The 18,521-nt window shown below is 47.5% G+C and overlaps 1 protein-coding gene across 2 annotated transcripts in view; it reads right to left on the reverse strand.

Annotated features, from left to right (window-relative positions):
- The window catches only part of CFAP299 (cilia and flagella associated protein 299), a 334,005-nt gene extending 316,385 nt beyond the window's left edge, over positions 1–17,620 (reverse strand). For both annotated transcript variants that reach the window (XM_088660604.1, XM_060278392.2), the window contains exons 1-2: positions 17,434–17,620; positions 1,230–1,360 (exon numbers count right to left, since the gene is read on the reverse strand). In XM_088660604.1, the coding sequence (XP_088516730.1) occupies positions 1,230–1,360; positions 17,434–17,553 (251 nt within the window). In that variant the 5' untranslated portion in view covers positions 17,554–17,620. The remainder of the gene's footprint in view (positions 1–1,229; positions 1,361–17,433) is intronic.
- Between the last annotated feature and the right edge of the window lie 901 nt (positions 17,621–18,521).

Raw genomic sequence — 18,521 nt, forward strand, 5'->3', positions numbered from 1 at the left:
GGCCCTCTGCCTGGTTCCCTGTAACTTGGCTTCTTGCAGTGAGGGAACCGCCAGAAGGCCCTCGGCACTGGACCTCAGTGTCCGGGCAGAGCGATGGAGGTGGAGACGCTCCTTCAGGTATACTGGACCGAGGCCATTTAGGGCTTTAAAGGTCAGCACCAACACTTTGAACTGTGCTCAGAAACGTACTGGGAGCCAATGCAGGTCTTTCAAGACCGGTGTTATGTGGTCTCGGCGGCTGCTCCCAGTCACCAGTCTGGGGACAGAAATGGAAATACAGTGGTACCTCAGTTTATGAAGACAATTGGTTCCGGAAGTCTGTTCATAAACTGAAGCATTCATAAACTGAAGAGAACTTTCCCATTGAAAGTAATGGAAAGTGGATTAATCTGTTCCAGATGGTCCGTGGAGTACTCAACCTGAAGCGTACTTAACCCAAAGCATGGGTGTAATTGGTTCCGGAAATCTGTTCATAAACTGAAGCATTCATAAACTGAAGCGAACTTTCCCACTGAAAGTAATGGAAAGTGAATTAATCCGTTCCAGATGGGTCCGTGGCGAAAACTGAAACCGAAAATTCGTAAACCGAGGTGTTCGTAAACCGAGGTTCCACTGTAAATGGTTTTGCTGCAACACAGTTTGGAATGAGTGGCCTAAGCAGGTTTGGATTTGGCTTTATTCAACATCTTACCCAAGGCCTAGATGACATTTCCAATATATTTTCATACTGGTTTTATACAGGTTTTATACAGCCCTCCAGCATTTATCCGATAAAAATAGTGATGTCCTATTCAATTTATTATTATTATTATTATTATTATTATTATTATTATTATTATTATCATCATACCTTGCCCATTTGACTGGGTTGCCCCAGTCACTCTGGACAGCTTCCAACATATATAAAAACAAAACAAAACATGAAAAAGCTTCCCTTCAGATGTCTTCTAAAGGTTGCATAGCTACTTAGCTCCTTGGCTAAGTCGCATAACTCCATACCCTCCTCCAATGTTTCTCCGCTGAAAATAGGGGCGTCCTAAGGGAAAATCGGGATATTCAGGGATCAAATCAGAAACCGGAACGGCGTCTGTAAATCCGGGACTGTCCCTGGAAGATAGGGACACTTGGAGGGTTTGAGGTTGGGCTTTAAAACTTACACCGAATCCTCTCTTACTTCCATTTTCCTGAACTTGAGATACGGTTCATTTTACACACAAACACACACTTACTTTTGCTGCTGTCTTTCTGAGAGTCTCGAAGCCTCGGCGGCCAATTTCCTAGCTATGAAATCTTCCCTCTTCAGCACTTCCCCGCTTCCTCGGAAGCCCAGCTCCACCAGCTGGCGAGCCATTTCTTCGTTCTGAAGGAGCAAAAAGCGGCAGATCAACTGAATCGGAAGGAGCGACTGTGCACTCAGCAAGTCGCCAATGTTTCGAGGCGAGAGCTGCGGAGGGGTCACTTATGGCCAGGCCTTACGGTTACTGGTTTTTGGAAAGCTGCTCCGAGGGCCGTTTTGGCTAAAGGGTGGAGTATAAAAACGCCATATGCAGATGAGTCAATATAAGCTGCTCTTGAACCTTAGGCCTCATTTGGTTGGTTTCTCTTCACTTTCTTCATCTTGAAGCAAAATAAAAAAAAAATCCTTCAGTAGCACCTTAAAGACCAACTAAGTTTTTTTTTTTAAGATATTTTTTATTAAGCATTTTTTTAAAACACAAAATTGCAAAAAACACAAAAATACAGAAATACATCAATACAAACAAAACAAAACATATCAACTTCAATCAGTTTTTTTTATACTCATTGTCTTTTTGGCTTCCCCACTTCCCCTCTATCTGATTTTCCTTTTTAAATACATCTGTAGCAGTTTCTATTTCATCTTTTTTACTTTCATCATATAATCCTTTTAATTTTTCTTGTACTCATCTTTCTACCATATACCAAATTTCCTGCATTTTAAACTCCTCTTTTTATCCCTATTGCCTTTACTTCTTTATTTCCCTGGATATTCAAACTTCTTCTTTTTTAAAAATAATTCCCTACATATATTTTAAACCTCCTCCATTCTTTTTCAACTTTGTCACTTGCTTGATCCCGAAGTCTTCCTGTCAGTTCTGCCAATTCCATAAAGTCCAGCATTTTCATTTAAAGACCAACTAAGTTTTTATTTTGGTATGAGCTTTCGTGTGCATGAAGTGTGCATGCACACGAAAGCTCATACCAAAATAAAAACTTAGTTGGTCTTTAAGGTGCTACTGAAGGATTTTTTTTATTTTGCTTCGACTCAGACCAACACGGCTACCTACCTGTTTCTTCATCTTGCTTTGCCTTTTTTGCTTACGTACCACATGTCTGTGGTGAGGACTGGCAGGCCTGCGTCCTTGCAAGGACTTTACCTACTGGTACATTCTTGAAAGGCCTTTACCTGCTTCCTTGCAAGGCTGTCACCAGATAGCCTAAGGCAGAGGTTTTCAACCGTTTTGAGTCCACGGCTCCCTTGACCAACTGCATTCTTTCTGCGGCACCCCATGGGGCTCCGGAACCCAGTTATGTCACCCCTTGGCTGCAGAGCCGGCAGCCTCCCATCCTTTTTCGAACACCCACCCTGGTGGAGTGTTCCCTCAGGCTCCTCTCTTTCTGGGCAGCTACTGCGCCTGCCCCTGGTCTCTGAGCTTCTCCTCCACCTCAACCACCACCACCCCAAAGAGAGGTGCCTCCTCACACTTCCCCATAGGGGCCTGGGGCTTGTATGTCCCTTCCCAACAGCAAGAGCTAGTGGACTGGCTGGCTGGGCTCCCTCACCCACTTGCTTTCTTACTCCGCGGCCGCCTCAGCTCCTAGCAACCAGCACCCCCTGGCCAGCCCCAGAGGCACCATTTGCCTGTGGCGCTTATAGCCAGGGCTGCTGCAACAAATAGCTCTGCACAAGCCTTTTGGAGGCAGAGATGTGAGAAGGCACCAGAGAATGGAGGGGAGGAAAGAGGAACAGAACCCAGTGTTTTCTGCGGCACCCCATGCCATCATTCAAGGCACCCCAGAGTGCCTTGGCACACTGGTTGAAAACCACTGGCCTAAGGGGCAGGGCCTTACTCACTGGACCAAACTCTTGGGACATTGCTGGTTGGAGGGGTGGGGCGGGGCGGTTCTGATATCTTTTCACTGCTCCAAGTGTCTAATGTGTTTTATAAACGTTTTAAAGCACCTTTTAATCTGTTTGGTTTCAAATATTATCTTGTTTGGTTTTAGTTAGGTTGGGGTTGTTTTCAATGCTTTTAATGGGGGTGGGGGCTATTTTAATCTGGCTGCAACTGTCAATTGCGTTTTGTGGTTTTTGTGGGTTCTTTTGTTTCATTGTTGCCAGAAGAAAACGTCTTTTAAAGGGATAGGTTCAGGGCTGCCCCAGAAGTGGGCCCTAGCCAATAGGATGGCTGGGGCAGGTTCTATGGGGGGGGGGGTGTTATGCATTGGGACACCCAATCTCAGTGATCACGGACAGGAAGAGGAGATACGCTAGGACCAGATCGTGTCATTACCAAGAAGGCAGGTTTGGTCGTCGTTTGAAGACTATCACTGCCTCAGGGTCTGGTCCTTACTGGAAGGATGCTAGAATCAACAAGGGAGACCCACAGGACCTGAAGGTGCTGCTGTGGAATACCAGCAGGGCCGGCTCTAGGTAGACCCCCGGTGGCGCAGTGAGCCAGGGCGCTGGGCCGGTAGGCAGGGCGCCGCGCGGCAAAGCCGTGCGGAAACCATGCTGCGCCCTGTGAGGGCGGGGGTGCTGGAGCAATCTCCGCCCCTCAGCGCCAGGGCGGCCGACCTGCTCGAGACTGCCCTGAATACCAGGTCAATGATTCACAAGACTGCTGCTATCCATGACTTGATTGTGAATGGAGGGAATTGGCCTGGCATGTGTAACAAGAGACTTGGTCGGACGAGGCGGGTGGGCCTGTCCTTGCCGCTGCTGGTCCACCAGGTTTCTCTTACGCACAGTAACCCAGGTCATATGGGCAGGGAGGGGGGCGTGCAGTGATTTTTAGGACGTCATTAGCTTGCACCAGACGTCCTATTGGGGAGACCCAGTTTTCTGTGTGCATGCTCTGGAAGTTGGGCAATAGGGGCAGTACAGGATTCGTATTGGTGTACCGACCTCCCCGCTGCACCAAGGATTCCCTGCCTGAGCTGCTTCAGGTCGTGGCAGATGTTCTCCTGGAGACACCTAGTATGGTTGTCCCAGGGGATTTCAACATCCATGCCGACACGACCTTACAAGGGGCTGCTCGGGAATTCATGGAAAGCATGGCCTCCATAGGGCTGTCCCTGAATAAGTTTGGCCCAACCCATAGCCGCGAACATACCTTAGACCTGGTGTTCAGTTCTCTGGACGTGGGTGATCTGACATTAAGTAAAAGTGAAACAAAAGAAGTGCCATGGTCGGATCACTTGCTGGTGCAACTAGACTTCTCTGTGACCCTACTCTGAGACCCACCAAGGAGGTGGGACCACTTAATGCAGGCATCCCCAGACTTCGGCCCTCCAGATGTTTTGGACTACAATTCCCATCATCCCTGACCACTGCTCCTGTTAGCTAGGGATCATGGGAGTTGTAGGCCGAAACATCTGGAGGGCCGCAGTTTGGGGATGCCTGACTTAATGGATCCAAATAGTTTCCAAAGAGTGGTAGGGGATGTTTTATTCCATGTTGATGGTCTCTCAGCTGATTCCCTGGTGGCCCGCTGAAAATTTCTGCCACTAAGTCTGAACATCCAAGTTTTAAAGTTTTACAGTAATCTTTTTTAAATCATTTCTAATTTTCCACACATTTATCCCAAGCTGGCATCAGAGGCTGGCTTGCTGTCAACAAGGAACAGAGTTATCTGTGGTTCCTGGCTTTCTCTCTCTCTCTCTCTCGTTTTAATATAAAGTTCAGTTTCAAATAGTAAAGTAGGCAAACAAAAAACAGAAAATAGAGAAATTCAATTTATATACCTGTATATGATATATGCAATAATTATAGTCATTACTCTGTTCAGTTTTCAAAATATATCTTTCTAAATATATCTTTAAAATGTGCCAATTTAAGGCACTCTAGTGGACTTTTAATTGTGCAGCTATAATGCTGTTTTTCAAACAGATAGTTTAAAAAAAACACGTGCAAATTCTTCTTGTTGTAGCATTTGTTATAACTGTGGGCTGCCCTAGGAGTCTTGGGTGATCAAAGGGCAGGGTGAAAAGGGAAATAAATGCCAGCTTAGATAAACTAAAAAGCATAGCCACAGGAAAGAATTGCCTAGAAAGAGAAATATGAGGGCCCAGGTCTAGGAAACATCCAAGTTACGTTTGTACAGACAACAAGTGAAGTCTCATTCTTGCCTACTTGGGGCAGCTGGCATCTCGCTGCCTCTCTCATCCTCACATGAATAGTCAAATAATAATAGAATTGTAGAGTTGGAAAGGACCCTGCGGGTCATCTAGTCCAACCCGCTGCAAGGCAGGAATATTTCACCCAACATGGGGTACACTGCTGTTATTCCTTTTATTTTGCCAATGAGGAACAAAGGCTGAGAAATATGGGCCACCTACATATTCCTGCACTGGAGGGGGTTGGACTAGATGACCCACAGGGTCCCTTCCAATTCTATGATTCTGTGAAATGGTGGTTTGTCAAAGGCTACCTGAAGATGCCACAGCAGAGCTGGGAATTCAGTTTGCATCTCCTTTGTCCAAGTCCAGCAATGTACTCACTGGGCATTGTAGACAATACAACCTTAAAAGGTAAAGGTAAAGGACCCCTGACAATTAAGTCCAGTTGCGAACAACTCTGGAATTGCAGCGCTCTTCTCGCTTTACTGGCCGAGGGAGCCGAGGTTTGTCCACAGACATGTGGCCAGCACGACTAAGCCGCTTCTGGCGAAACCAGAGCAGCGCACAGAAACGCCGTTTACCTTCCCACTGGAACAGAAGCGTAGGAAGCTCAGGTGGTACCCGGTGAGGAAAATTTCTTGCCACCCCCCCCCCACACACACACACTGATTTTACTTTGCCTGAAAAAATGGTTTTACGTTATTTTCTTACAAAGGAAGAATAATAAATAATAATAATAGTAAACTTTTATTCATATCCTGCCCTCCCCGGCTGAAGTCGGGCTCAGGACGGCTAACATTAGATACAAAGCATTGGTATGAAATCAAACAATAATTAAATTACCTCCTTAAAACATGTCAAAAATCAAACCAAAGTCTAATTAGACGGCTTTCTGCAGGGTTAGGGTTGGGACCAGTAAGTGCTCTACTGAATTGAAATGTCAGCCTTCCTGGCATAGGAAAAGGGCCATGTAAACCGCTATTTTCATGGAGGAGGGTCAAGATATTAACTGTTATGCATGAAATTTTATATATAGCTATATAATCCCTAGTGTAGAAAGATAAGACCTTTGGAGCAGGCATTTTTTTTAAAAAAAAGTTTTTACGAGCCGCCCTAGTAGGGCAGTAGTTGTTCCTTGATAATTTGTCACACACACCCTCCATGATGGCACCTGGGGCGAACCGCCCCCCCGCCCCCCTTTCTACGCCCCTGCGCTGGAGCGGTACCTATTTATCTACTTGCACTTTGACGTGCTTTAGAACTGCTAGGTTGGCAGGAGCTGGGACCGAGCAATGGGAGCTCACCCTGTTGCGGGGATTTGAACTGCCGACCTTCCGATTGGCAAGCCCTAGGGCTCAGTGGTTTAGACCACAGCGCCACCCGCGTCCCTAATACAACCTTTGTTGTTGTCTAGTCGTTTAGTCGTGTCCGACTCTTTGTGACCCCATGGACCATAGCTCTGTTTTAAAAAAGGGAATTGCTGTTAAAATGGATTACTTTATGGATTCATTGCCAGTCATTCCTAATGTTTAATTTAAGTCTATGAGGCAGTTAATCGTGGTCAAACCTTTAATCTTGCTGCTCATAGTGGCTGCTACCACTCCAGCCCAGTGGTCTATGATATGTGCAGGATGATGGGGAAACCTAAGAGGCAGGATTCGGGCGTGGAGGAGGGCAGCTGCCGCACCTCAAAATTAGTTTGGTGATCTCCCAAGTGCAGAAACTTGCTCTGCATCTGCTGCTCTGAAAATTAGGAATATAAACTGCACAGTACTATATAAATAATCAACATGAAGGAGGAGGGGCAACAGTGGGTGAGGTTTGACAGGCATGATATGGCTTGTCAATCACCGACTATGGAGCAGTGCTATAGGGCAAGCCTGGGCAAGCCCACACTTCTGCAACATACAGCAATCTTCTCCTACTGCCAACCTTCTTAGTGCTCGGTAAGCACCATTTAAACAAAAGTGAAATAACATTTCCACCTAGTGGCAACCTTGAGGAATAACCACCCCAGTTTAATTCAGTTTAATCCTTCTAGAAATATCAACAACCTCAGATATGCAGATGACACAACCTTGATGGCAGAAAGTGAGGAGGAATTAAAGAACCTTTTAATGAGGGTGAAAGAGGAGAGCGCAAAATATGGTCTGAAGCTCAACATCAAAAAAACCAAGATCATGGCCACTGGTCCCATCACCTCCTGGCAAATAGAAGGGGAAGAAATGGAGGCAGTGAGAGATTTTACTTTCTTGGGCTCCTTGATCACTGCAGATGGTGACAGCAGTCACGAAATTAAAAGACGCCTGCTTCTTGGGAGAAAAGCAATGACAAACCTAGACAGCATCTTAAAAAGCAGAGACATCACCTTGCCTACAAAGGTCCGTATAGTTAAAGCTATGGTTTTCCCAGTAGTGATGTATGGAAGTGAGAGCTGGACCATAAAGAAGGCTGATTGTCGAAGAATTGATGCTTTTGAATTATGGTGCTGGAGGAGACTCTTGAGAGTCCCATGGACTGCAAGAAGATCAAACCTATCCATTCTTAAGGAAATCAGCCCTGAGCGCTCACTGGAAGGACAGATCGTGAAGCTGAGGCTCCAATACTTTGGCCACCTCATGAGAAGAGAAGACTCCCTGGAAAAGACCCTGATGTTGGGAAAGCACAAGGAGAAGGGGACGACAGAGGACGAGATGGTTGAATAGTGTTCTCGAAGCTACGAACATGAGTTTGACCAAACTGTGGGAGGCAGTGGAAGACAGGAGTGCCTGGCGTGCTCTGGTCCATGGGGTCACGAAGAGTCGGACACGACTAAACGACTAAACAACAAAATTGTATTTCTGCTTTTTTGTTAACTGCCCTGAATATTTTGGACAAGCAGGATATAGATGCTTTGCATATTTATTTATTTATTTATTTATTTAAAAAATGAAGGCCCAGGAACATGTCAAACTGAGACAAACCATGGTTTAGTTCAAACTCACTGACTCCCAAGAAGACTGTAGCCATTTTACTCCTCCCCAGACTTTTTAGGTCAGCGCAGCAACTATGCTAAAGTTTGGGTTAGTGTGTCTGAAGCCAGGATGTGGTTAAGATCTTGGCTCCCTAACCACTAACTGTACACATGGTTTGTTCTGTGTTTGCAGGTTGTAATAATAATAATAATAATAATAATAATAATAATAATAATAATAATAATAATTGTCAGGGGGCCTTCCTACAGGGAGCCTCCTCCCCTCTTGCTAACCAGCACTTCGCCCAGTGAGAGCAGCAGCAGTGGGTCAGGTGAGGGGAATCAGGAAGTGAGGGAGACGGAGGTGTCAGGGCTCAGCGAGGTGGGAGAGCCCCTGTGCCGCCAGGACCAAGAGGTGGAGGGGAGCAGGCAGCCCCTTCCGGCGCCCGAGTTAAGACGCACCACCAAGGAGGCGTTTCAGGGTGCCCAAACTCTCATGCTGGTCCCGTAGCCGGAAACGTCCACTCCCAGATTCTGCAAGTGACTGAGAGGTCATGTTTTTGGGCTATCTGCACTGTAAATACTATGCACAATAAAACTCTTAAAGACAGAGCAGACTCGGATGTTGTTACTCAAGAGTAGCGACAACAACACCCTTACAATAATAATTTATTATTTGTACCCCGCCCGCCCATCTGGCTGGGTTTCCCCAGCCACTCTGGGCAGCTTCCATCAAAAAATTAAAATACATTAAAATATCACACATTAAAAACTTCCCTGAACAGAGCTGCCCTCTTTGACATCTGATGGGAGGGTGTTCCACAGGGTGGGCGCCACTACCAAGAAGGCCCTCTGCCTGGTTCCCTGTAGCTTTGGTTTTCACAGTGAGGGAACTGCCAGAAGGCCCTCGGCGCTGGACCTCAGTGTCCGGGCAGAACGATAGGGAGACGTGAACCACGACCCTGGATTCAGACAACACACTAAGCATACTCCCCTTTGCATAGAGTGACCCAAGAAACTTCAGGTGAAATGTGGGTGCCTGGCTTGCTTTCCATACCATTGAGCAGCCTTGCATACTTGGCAAAGCTCAGCAAAAAAAGCCTGCCGATTTGACTTTGATTGCAGGCGCAATTTGGGATTTGATAGCTCCCGGCTGGAAATAAGACTTGAAAGTGGTGGGTTGATTTTAAGCTATTCATAAAGCCTAGTACAATACAATCCTTTTAAGGTCTTTGTTCTAGGCACTTCTAAACGTGAGCACGCATTTACAAAAAGACTTAGGCTAATAATAAAGACCATGCAACATAGGCCAAAATAGGATTTCTCCAATCATCCAGAAGTTCTTTCATTCCCCAGTTAGCAGGGGCCAAAAGGCAGCCAAGATGGAATTATGGGTTATCACAGGCATTCCTAAACTTGGCCCTCCAGATGTTTTGGGACTACAACTCCCACCAGTGGTCAGGGATGATGGGAACTGTAGTCCCAAGACATCTGGAGGGCCAGGTTTTGGGGTGCCTGGGTTATCACCAAGGACAGGAAATAAATTGTGAGCATGGCGGCTGCTTTCTATGTATTGGACAATACCATAAGTCAGCATCCATAATTTACAGGCATCTTATGTTCACGCCATGTAGCAAAGGTGCAAAACTTCACACCTTGGCTAGCATAAGCAATTTATTCCCACAGATTTCACTCCAGATCAGCCCCACTAAGTCTGTCCCCTGAGATTTTACAAGAGAAACCCCACATTCCAGCACAACTAAGCAGCGTAATGTAGCACTGGTTCCTGCCCCCCCCCACATTCCCCATAGATATTTCCCTTGGCAACAGCACCAATCTGCACTGCTGTCTTCAGTTACCCCACAGCACCCTGTAGCAGGTTCTTTGTATTCCTCCCCACCACCTCCTGCCAACTTGCCTTTCATTTTTCCCATATCAGTCTACAAACAGGCCAAACCCTACGCCAAAGGATAAATGGACATAAATCTGACATCAGGAACCACAAGACAGAGAAACCAGTAGGAGAACACTTCAATCTCCCAGGACATTCTATACAAGATCTCAAAGCAGCTGTTTTATTACAGAAAATTTTCAGGAACAGACTGGAAAGAGAAGTTGCTGAATTGGAACTCATTACCAAGCTTAAAACCATGGAGCCGGAGCACCTGGGATGAACAAAGACATTGGATTCTTATCTCATTATGCATGATCTAGCTTTCTTTAGCGCCTCAGCCCTTGCTTTCCCCCGCAGGACCAATTGCAGTCATCAGCAGTCGTTAACAGCCATCTACAGGTTTACCACTCCCATCAGCCCATCACCCATTCCCACCCCCCCACCCTCTGTATATACATAAGGGTCTGACACTTCTGTTTCAAGTGTATCTGAAGAAGTGTGCATGCACACGAAAGCTCATACCAAAATAAAAACTTAGTTGGTCTTTAAGGTGCTACTGAAGGAATCTTTTTCGTCTGCAAACTGCATCACTTCCTCCATCCTATCTACTCACTGCTTTAACTTTTGCTGGGCTGCCCCGATTGGTTGATTCCTACCCAGATAGGATTGCTAGCCAGCCTTTAACCATGGTCTGTTGTTGGCTTACATCTCTTGGCTCGTTAGGGAGCCACAATCCAGGGTCCAGGTGCAACGGTATGCAAAGCTTAATTATAGCTTCCAGGTTTATTTCTCCCAATTACACCAGGGGAGGAGCGAAGCAGGAGCGAGCAGGCAGTATGCACAAGCATGCTGCTCATACACAATAACCCATGGTATCCCAGGAACCCTAGGTAGGCCAGGCACCCCCAAACTTCGGCCCTCCAGATGTTTTGGACTACAATTCCCATCTTCCCTGACCACTGGTCCTATTAGTTAGGGATCATGGGAGTTGTAGGCCAAAACATCTGGAAGGCCGCAGTTTGGGGATGCTTACCCTAGGTTAGTCTTACATGCAAACATGGCTCTAATTCACACATTATCTTAGAAGCATAGTTGCTGCCTCAAAATATCATGCTTGTAGCTGCATCAATGCTATATGTATGTTTAGATCCTGGATCACGTAGGTGTAGGAATGTTCAGGGAGACAGGAGAGGATATATTGCAGGCATCCCCAAACTTCGGCCCTCCAGATGTTTTGGACTACAATTCCTATCATCCCTGTCCACTGGTCCTGTTAACTAGGGATCATGGGAGTTGTAGGCCAAAACATCTGGAGGGCCGCAGTTTGGGGATGCCTGATATGCTGTTTAATAATATCCTTCCAAACTTGTGTTAGCAAGTTCTATAACTTAGCAGAGTTCTAACATTCCTCCTTTTAAATACACAGCTGTTAGCTTGTTGCAGGCTAGTTTTAGCCTCTCAATATAAGATTCCTGGTAATCCCCTTTACTTCCCCTTAAAAAGAATAGACACAACACAATCTTGTGTAAAAAGTATAAAATACGTTTACTCACATTCAAGTCACAGATGGATCCCTGAAGGCAGACTTAGGTTACAAAAGTATATACATGTGGAATCTATCCCATGTGATCTGTGGGCTGGAAGCCAACAGGACATCTCTAGCTGAAGAGCTGTTGCTTCTTTGTGGAATGGAGTCGGGGGGGGGCGGCTTTGTGCCAGGTCCTTTTGTCACCTAGACAGGTAAGGTCACGCCCATCTCTAGTCGCATGTAGAGGAAGTTTGTCCCAGCCCAGGAGGAAACAGGAAGTTTTCTACTGGCTGGTGCAAACACCACCTTTCATGTCCACTCTAGGAATGTTGTACTTGACTGCTATCTGTGTTTCACATCCCACAGTAGGCACTTTGCACAAGAACGTGAGCAGCCTCTGTGGAGGGGGCAGAAAGTGGCATATGTCCTTGAGATCATAACATCCGTGCCTCAATACAAATGCAATGTACGGTCTGAGCTACAAGAAGACAAGTGATATTTTTCCTAGGAAAAAGGTGCCTGTAGTCAGCAACAAACACGGGGGGGGGGCAGTGGGAGGGGCACGACACCAAAGCTGGGTGGTGAGGGCAGGTTAGCTGCTTGACATTCCCTTCCCCTCTCAAACACCTACCGGAGAGCTGCTGCCCAGGTGAAGAGGCCTCACTCTCCCCACCCCGGCTTTGGGAAGCGGGCAGCAGAGCTCCAGGATCCTGTCAGAGCATTGTGACTCATTCCCTAAGCTGGGCAAATGCTTCCTGGGCTTTGGGAAGGAGGCGTGATGCTCTGGCGGGGTCCGAGAGGACTCCCGCCCTCCTTCCCCTCTCCAAAAAAGGTGGCGGTACTGTGTACCATTGCGTACCTCCAGGTAAAAAAAGCACTCAGGAAGACCAGAATGATTCAGTTACAAATCCTCTACCCCACGGGTGTCAAACACAAGGCCCGGGGGCCAAATCCGGCCTGCCAGACCTCGTCATGTGGCCCGCCGTGCGCCCCAGCCAGTGGGACCCAGCAGCGGGACCTTGCTGCTGAAGCGCGTGCTGACAAAGCGCCAACAAACAGCTGGAGCCTGGGGGGGTAGAAAGGCGGCCGGAGCAGCGCTGCGTGGAGTGCCCCGAGCCACAGCAGGAGAAGGAGGAGGCAGCTTGCCGGGTCAGCACCCAGCAGCGCCGCATGGAGAGCCCCGAGCCTCTGCGACGCAGCAGTGCTCTGTAGCACTTTGAATCCTCCTCCTGCTGCCACGGCTCGGCGCCTGGAAACGGCTGCTGCTGCTGCTGAAGCACAAAGCACCCAGCAGCACCGCGTGGAGGAGGAGGAGGATTCAAAGTGCTACAGAGCACTGCTGCGTCCCAGAGGCTCGGGACTCTCCGTACGGCGCTGACGGACACCGATCTGGCAAGCTGCCTCCTCCTCCTCCTCTTGCCGCCGCCTCCTCCTCCTCCTGCCACGGCTCAGCCTCATGAACGTGAGCTCAGCAGCGGCTCAGCCTCACGAACGTGCAACTCTGAGGCTTTACGCACGTCTCCTAAAACGGACACCCGCTGCCTCATGCTGCACGGGAAATGCTTTTTGCCCCTGGGTCCCTTCACACTCTTTTCTGGCGCTGAATCAAGGCGGCGACCCTCCCCCTCCCTTTCTTTCTTCCTCTCTCTCGTTCTTATTCTTTCTTTCCCTCTCCTTCCTTCCTTCTTTATCTCTGTCTTCTCTCCCTCTTTCTTTTTCTTTTCCTTCTTTATTCCCTTCCTTATTTCCTACTCTTCTTTCTCTCCCCTCTTTCCTTCCTTCCTCTCTCCCTCCCACTCCCTCTTTCCTTCCTTCCTTCCTTCCTTCCTTCCTTCCTCCCCTCCCTCTCCCTCTCCCTCTCCCTCCCCTCAGAGACATAGGATGCTGCTTTATACTTCTGGCCCTTAAACCCTGGAACCAGGAGAGCAGCTCCAGCGAGTCAACCTCAGCCAGTCCCTTTGGTGAAGGGTGGTGGCTCACTGGCAGAACATCTGTCCTGCATGCAGAAGGACCCCAGCATCTCCAGGTACCAGTAGCTCTGCAAAGCTCCTGCATGAAACCCTAGTGAGCCTCCACCACCCAGTGCAGTTACCAAAAATCATTTTTCAATAAATTGTACAATAATTGTACATTTGAATATCTACTTGCCATTATTCTGACTATGTTAGTTATTACTTACATTATTACAAAAAACAGTAATAATTGAATGCAGTGACAATAATTTATGATAATAAAGAGTGGGCACATAGTCCTACAGATACAACCGGCCCTTTGAGGGTGACCAAACTGCTGATGCGGCCCCCAATGAATTTGAGTTTGACACCCCTGCTCTACCCCAATGCCCAAGCACATCTATGTCCCATTTTCCCAAACAGCTGGTGCCATTTCACTGATAGGAAGCAAAAAATGTCAAGCCCCCCTATTGCATGAGCAGCTCACCTGTAACATTCTAGGAGTTGTTCAGCTAGAACAGGCATCTCCAAACTTCGGCCCTCCAGATGTTTTGGACTACAATTCCCATCTTCCCTGACCACTGGGCCTGTTAGCTAGGGATCATGGGAGTTGTAGGCCAAAAATCTGGAGGGCCGCAGTTTGGGGATGCCTGAGCTAGAACCTCCACAATCCCTGACCACTGGCCGAAGGGGGTTGGAGTTCACCAAATTATGGAGGGCCACAGGTCCCCCACACCTGGCCTAAAGCAAACACTTCCTTGATAGCTCAGCTGGTTAGAGCATAGTGCTGGCAATGCCAAGGTTGAAGGTTTGATCCCCGTATGGGACAACTACATATGCCTTCCAACTCTACAATTCCCCAAATGCTGTTGTGGAGGAAAATAATGCACAGTGGCTCCAAAACTGCCTTCCAATTGTTATCCTTCATATTCCCACATTTTTAATCTCGAGAGCAGAGCTTAGCATTCCTCTTCATAAAGAACCACGCGGAAAGATTGTTTTTGCAGTGAGCTCTTAATTCACTGCTCCACTGAAGCAGCTAATTATATTTAATATATCTAATTCTAACACTAGCCCCTGTACATCCTCACACCTGATTTAAGCTGTCAGTTGTCCTGTCAGTCTTATGACTCATCTCTTCCCCTTCTCTAGTCCCTTCCCTGCCCCAACTTTCCTCCACATTCTCCGCAATCTTCTTAAATATCTCTTGGAGACTCTTCCACCACATGCTCGCCCTTGGAGTCTCATTGTCAAAGCACATGGCATAGAATATTAGAGAGAGAAAGGGGGGGGGGAGAGAGACACAGGAAAGGGAACGAGGAAACAAAAAGAGATTAATGAAGGGCAAGGACGAGATATGATGTGCAGTCAGAAGAGGAGAGAGGAGATAATAAAAACCTGCAGGATTAAACTGTGTTGGGACTTTCCCCAAAAATTCACCCCCAGAGAATAATGCTTCTTGCGTTTAGCATTTAATTTGTAAAAGTCAGAAGCAGCACTTTCCTCAAGTCTACAGAATGGAAAGGGGACAGGACTAGTCTCTGCTGCTGAAAGCTGGGCTTTCTTTGGGGAAAGAAAGCGGGTGGTGCTGTGGGTTAAACCACAGAGCCTAGGGCAGGCAGCCCCAAACTTCGGCCCTCCAGATGTTTTGGACTTTGGCCCTCCAAATGTTTACCATATTCCCCGACCACTGGTCCTGTTAGCTAGGGATCATGGGAGTTGTAGGCAAAACATCTGGAGGGCCGCAGTTTGGAGATGCCTGGCCTAGAGCTTGCCGATCAGAAGGACAGCGGTTCGAATCCCCCGACGGGGTGAGCTCCCGTTGCTTGGTCCCTGCTCCTGCCAACCTAGTAGTTCGAAAGCACATCAAAGTGCAAGTAGATAAATAGGTACCGCTCCGACGGGAAGGTAAACGGCGTTTCCATGCACTGCTCTGGTTCGCCAGAAGCGGCTTTGTCATGCTGGCCACATGACCTGGAAGCTGTACGCCGGCTCCCTCAGCCAATACCGCGAGATGAGTGCTGCAACCCCAGAGTCGGTCACGACTGGACCTAATGGTCAGAGGTCCCTTTACCTTTACCTTTTTTATTCTTTCCTTTCTTAAGTTCAGGAAAGAATGTGCGACAAAATGTGGACAGCCAACTTCCATTGCAAAGGCAGAAAAGCATTTGAAAAGGGTTGGGCCAGGCATCCCCAAACTTCGGCCCTCCAGATGTTTTGGACTACAATTCCCATCTTCCCTGACCACTGGTCCTGTTAGCTAGGGATCATGGGAGTTGTAGGCCAAAACATCTGGAGGGCCGCAGTTTGGGGATGCCTGGGTTGGGCTGTTCAGAATGGCACAGTTAAGCAGGGAAAGGCCTTGTACTGTGCTAGATATTTTGTGTCACACCTTGTGTACCATTATAGTTGCTGTGCCCTGGTTATACCTAGACTGGACTACTGCAATGTTCTCCCCATGGGGCTGCCTTAAGAGACAGTTCAGAAACCACAACTAGTATAAAATTTGGTTGCTAACTTGTTACCAGGAATGTGGCAGTCAGAGCAGATCACATGGATATTATACAAACTGCATTGCTTACATATTAATTTCCAGGCTTAATTTAAAGTGCTGGTATTTGCCAAGTCCTAATAGCCTGGGGCCAGGTGATCTTAAGAACTGTCTCACCTGCTTGGGCTACAAGATTAGTTTTGGAGGTGCTGCTCTCTGAGCCATCTTTATTCGACCGGCCGATACAAAGGACAGAAACTTATTGGTGCTGGTTCCAGAACTATGAAATTACCTCCATGGAAAGATCCAACAGGCTCCTTTTCTTCCAGCTTTAAGATTGGTTTTGAAAACTGTTCCTTCCCCGCTGTTTTAATTGCTTTTATTGACACTGATTGTTTCCCCCCCCCCCAAAAAAAAATACATATTAACTGTATTGTTTTGTATATGCAGAAAAGTGGATATAAAGAAACTGAATAATAATAATAATCAATAGTTGCCTAAATGATTATCCATGTTTGTTTGTTTATTACATTTTAAACCATGTTTTATAGTGTACATGGGATTGATATAGTATGATGGCAGTATATAATCTTTAAGATAATGTTTTAGTTTTCTGTTACGTTGCTTTGACTGTATACTCTATATTTGACTTTCTTCAGATTTTTTTATTTATCTTTTATTGATTTATTATGCTGTAAACCGCTTTGAGATTTTTCTTAAAAATATAAAGCGGTATTAAAATAAAATCAATAAACAAACAAACATACAATGTAGATAGAATATTAACACAGTCAGCCATCCACTGCAGCAATCAGTGGAGCCAACTTGAGTAAAATGGGGGTGTGGGGAGCAGATAAGCCCCGCCCTGCACATTTGATCAAATGACACGTGTACACACACCATTTGAATGGCAATGCCCATCAATTTTGGGAGGGCCTGGCCCCCTCAAAAAAAATTCTGGGGGGAGTGAAGATCCCTAGGAGTTGGCTGCCATGACATCAATAGAAAACATTCAGCAGGATGTTCACAGTAAATGGAACGATACCCTCCTCCTCACTATCCAGCAGGGACAACTGCAGCAAAAGCAGAGCAGGGAGATGGCAAAAGTTAACCTGCTCTGCAGTTGCTCCTTAAGCTGCTGGGGTTCCTCCCCTACCCCGTCCGGGCTCCAGGGTTGCAATGCACTCTGCACATGCTCGGGCGACCTCTCGGCTTTCAGGAACGCGAGCCCCCTCCCCCCTCACAGACACTCGCCTCCAAGTAATACAGGTCCTGTGTGGTGATCTGCGAATCCAGGTAATCCTCGTAGGTGTTGAACTGGGTGAGGATGTGGTCCAAGGTGGCGCTGGCGTCTTCGCCCTCGATGCCCGCCATCGCCGACGCTGCGCAGGCTCAGAGGCCGCGGCGTCCCTGGCAACCGTCTCCACCCAGCGGGGAATCCCCGCCCACTCTCCTCCGAGCAGCCAATCGGATCGGCGGTGCTGGTGCCTGGCCACGCCCTCTGCGCCGAAACGACCAATTGCTCGTTAGCGTTTTTCTTATGAATGGAACTCAAAGGGGCAGCCCGCGTAACTGATAGTATTTGGTTTGAACGCTCAGCTCCACGGTGGTTTTAGGGGCTGGATTCTGTAGCAGTTTCTATTCTTCGCAAAAATAATAATAAAAAAAATCCCGCGATAAACCCCATTCTGCCTTCACTGGTGGACCTTCCTCACACCTGTGCTGTATATCATAGAATCGTAGAGCTGGAAAGGGAACCCACAGTCATCTAGACCAACCCCCTGCAATGCAGGAATCTCAAATAAGCATCCATGACAGATGGCCACCCAACCTCTGCTAAAATCTCTCCAAGGAAGGAGCCCACGACCTCGCGAGGAACAGCTCTTACTGTCAGAAAGTTATTCCTGGTGTTCAGTTTTATCTCTTTAGTACCCAGTGCAGCCTGAGCCAATGCTCAGTGAATCTCAGGATAGGGCCCACTGTCTTCATGGGGCTTGCACTCAAGCAATAGCTCAGTCCTATGAATGTCAGGTGCACCTAACCTATGGGGGGGGGGGGTCAATGGGTTTTGACACACCTCACCCTGCAACACGGGTGGCACTGTGGGTTAAACCACAGAGCCTAGGGCTTGCCGATCAGAAGATCGGCGGTTCAAATCCCTGTGACGGGGTGAGCTCCCGTTGCTCGGTCCCAGCTCCTGCCAACCTAGCAGTTCGAAAGCACGTCAAAGTGCAAGTAGATAAATAGGTACCGCTCCGGCAGGAAGGTAAAACGACGTTTCCATGTGCGGCTCTGGTTTGCCAGAAGCGGCTTTGTCATGCTGGCCACTTGACCTGGAAGCT

Source organism: Zootoca vivipara, chromosome Z1, assembly GCF_965207765.1.
Source record: "Zootoca vivipara chromosome Z1, rZooViv2.hap1.1, whole genome shotgun sequence".
In the NCBI taxonomy this organism is placed as follows: domain Eukaryota; kingdom Metazoa; phylum Chordata; class Lepidosauria; order Squamata; family Lacertidae; genus Zootoca; species Zootoca vivipara.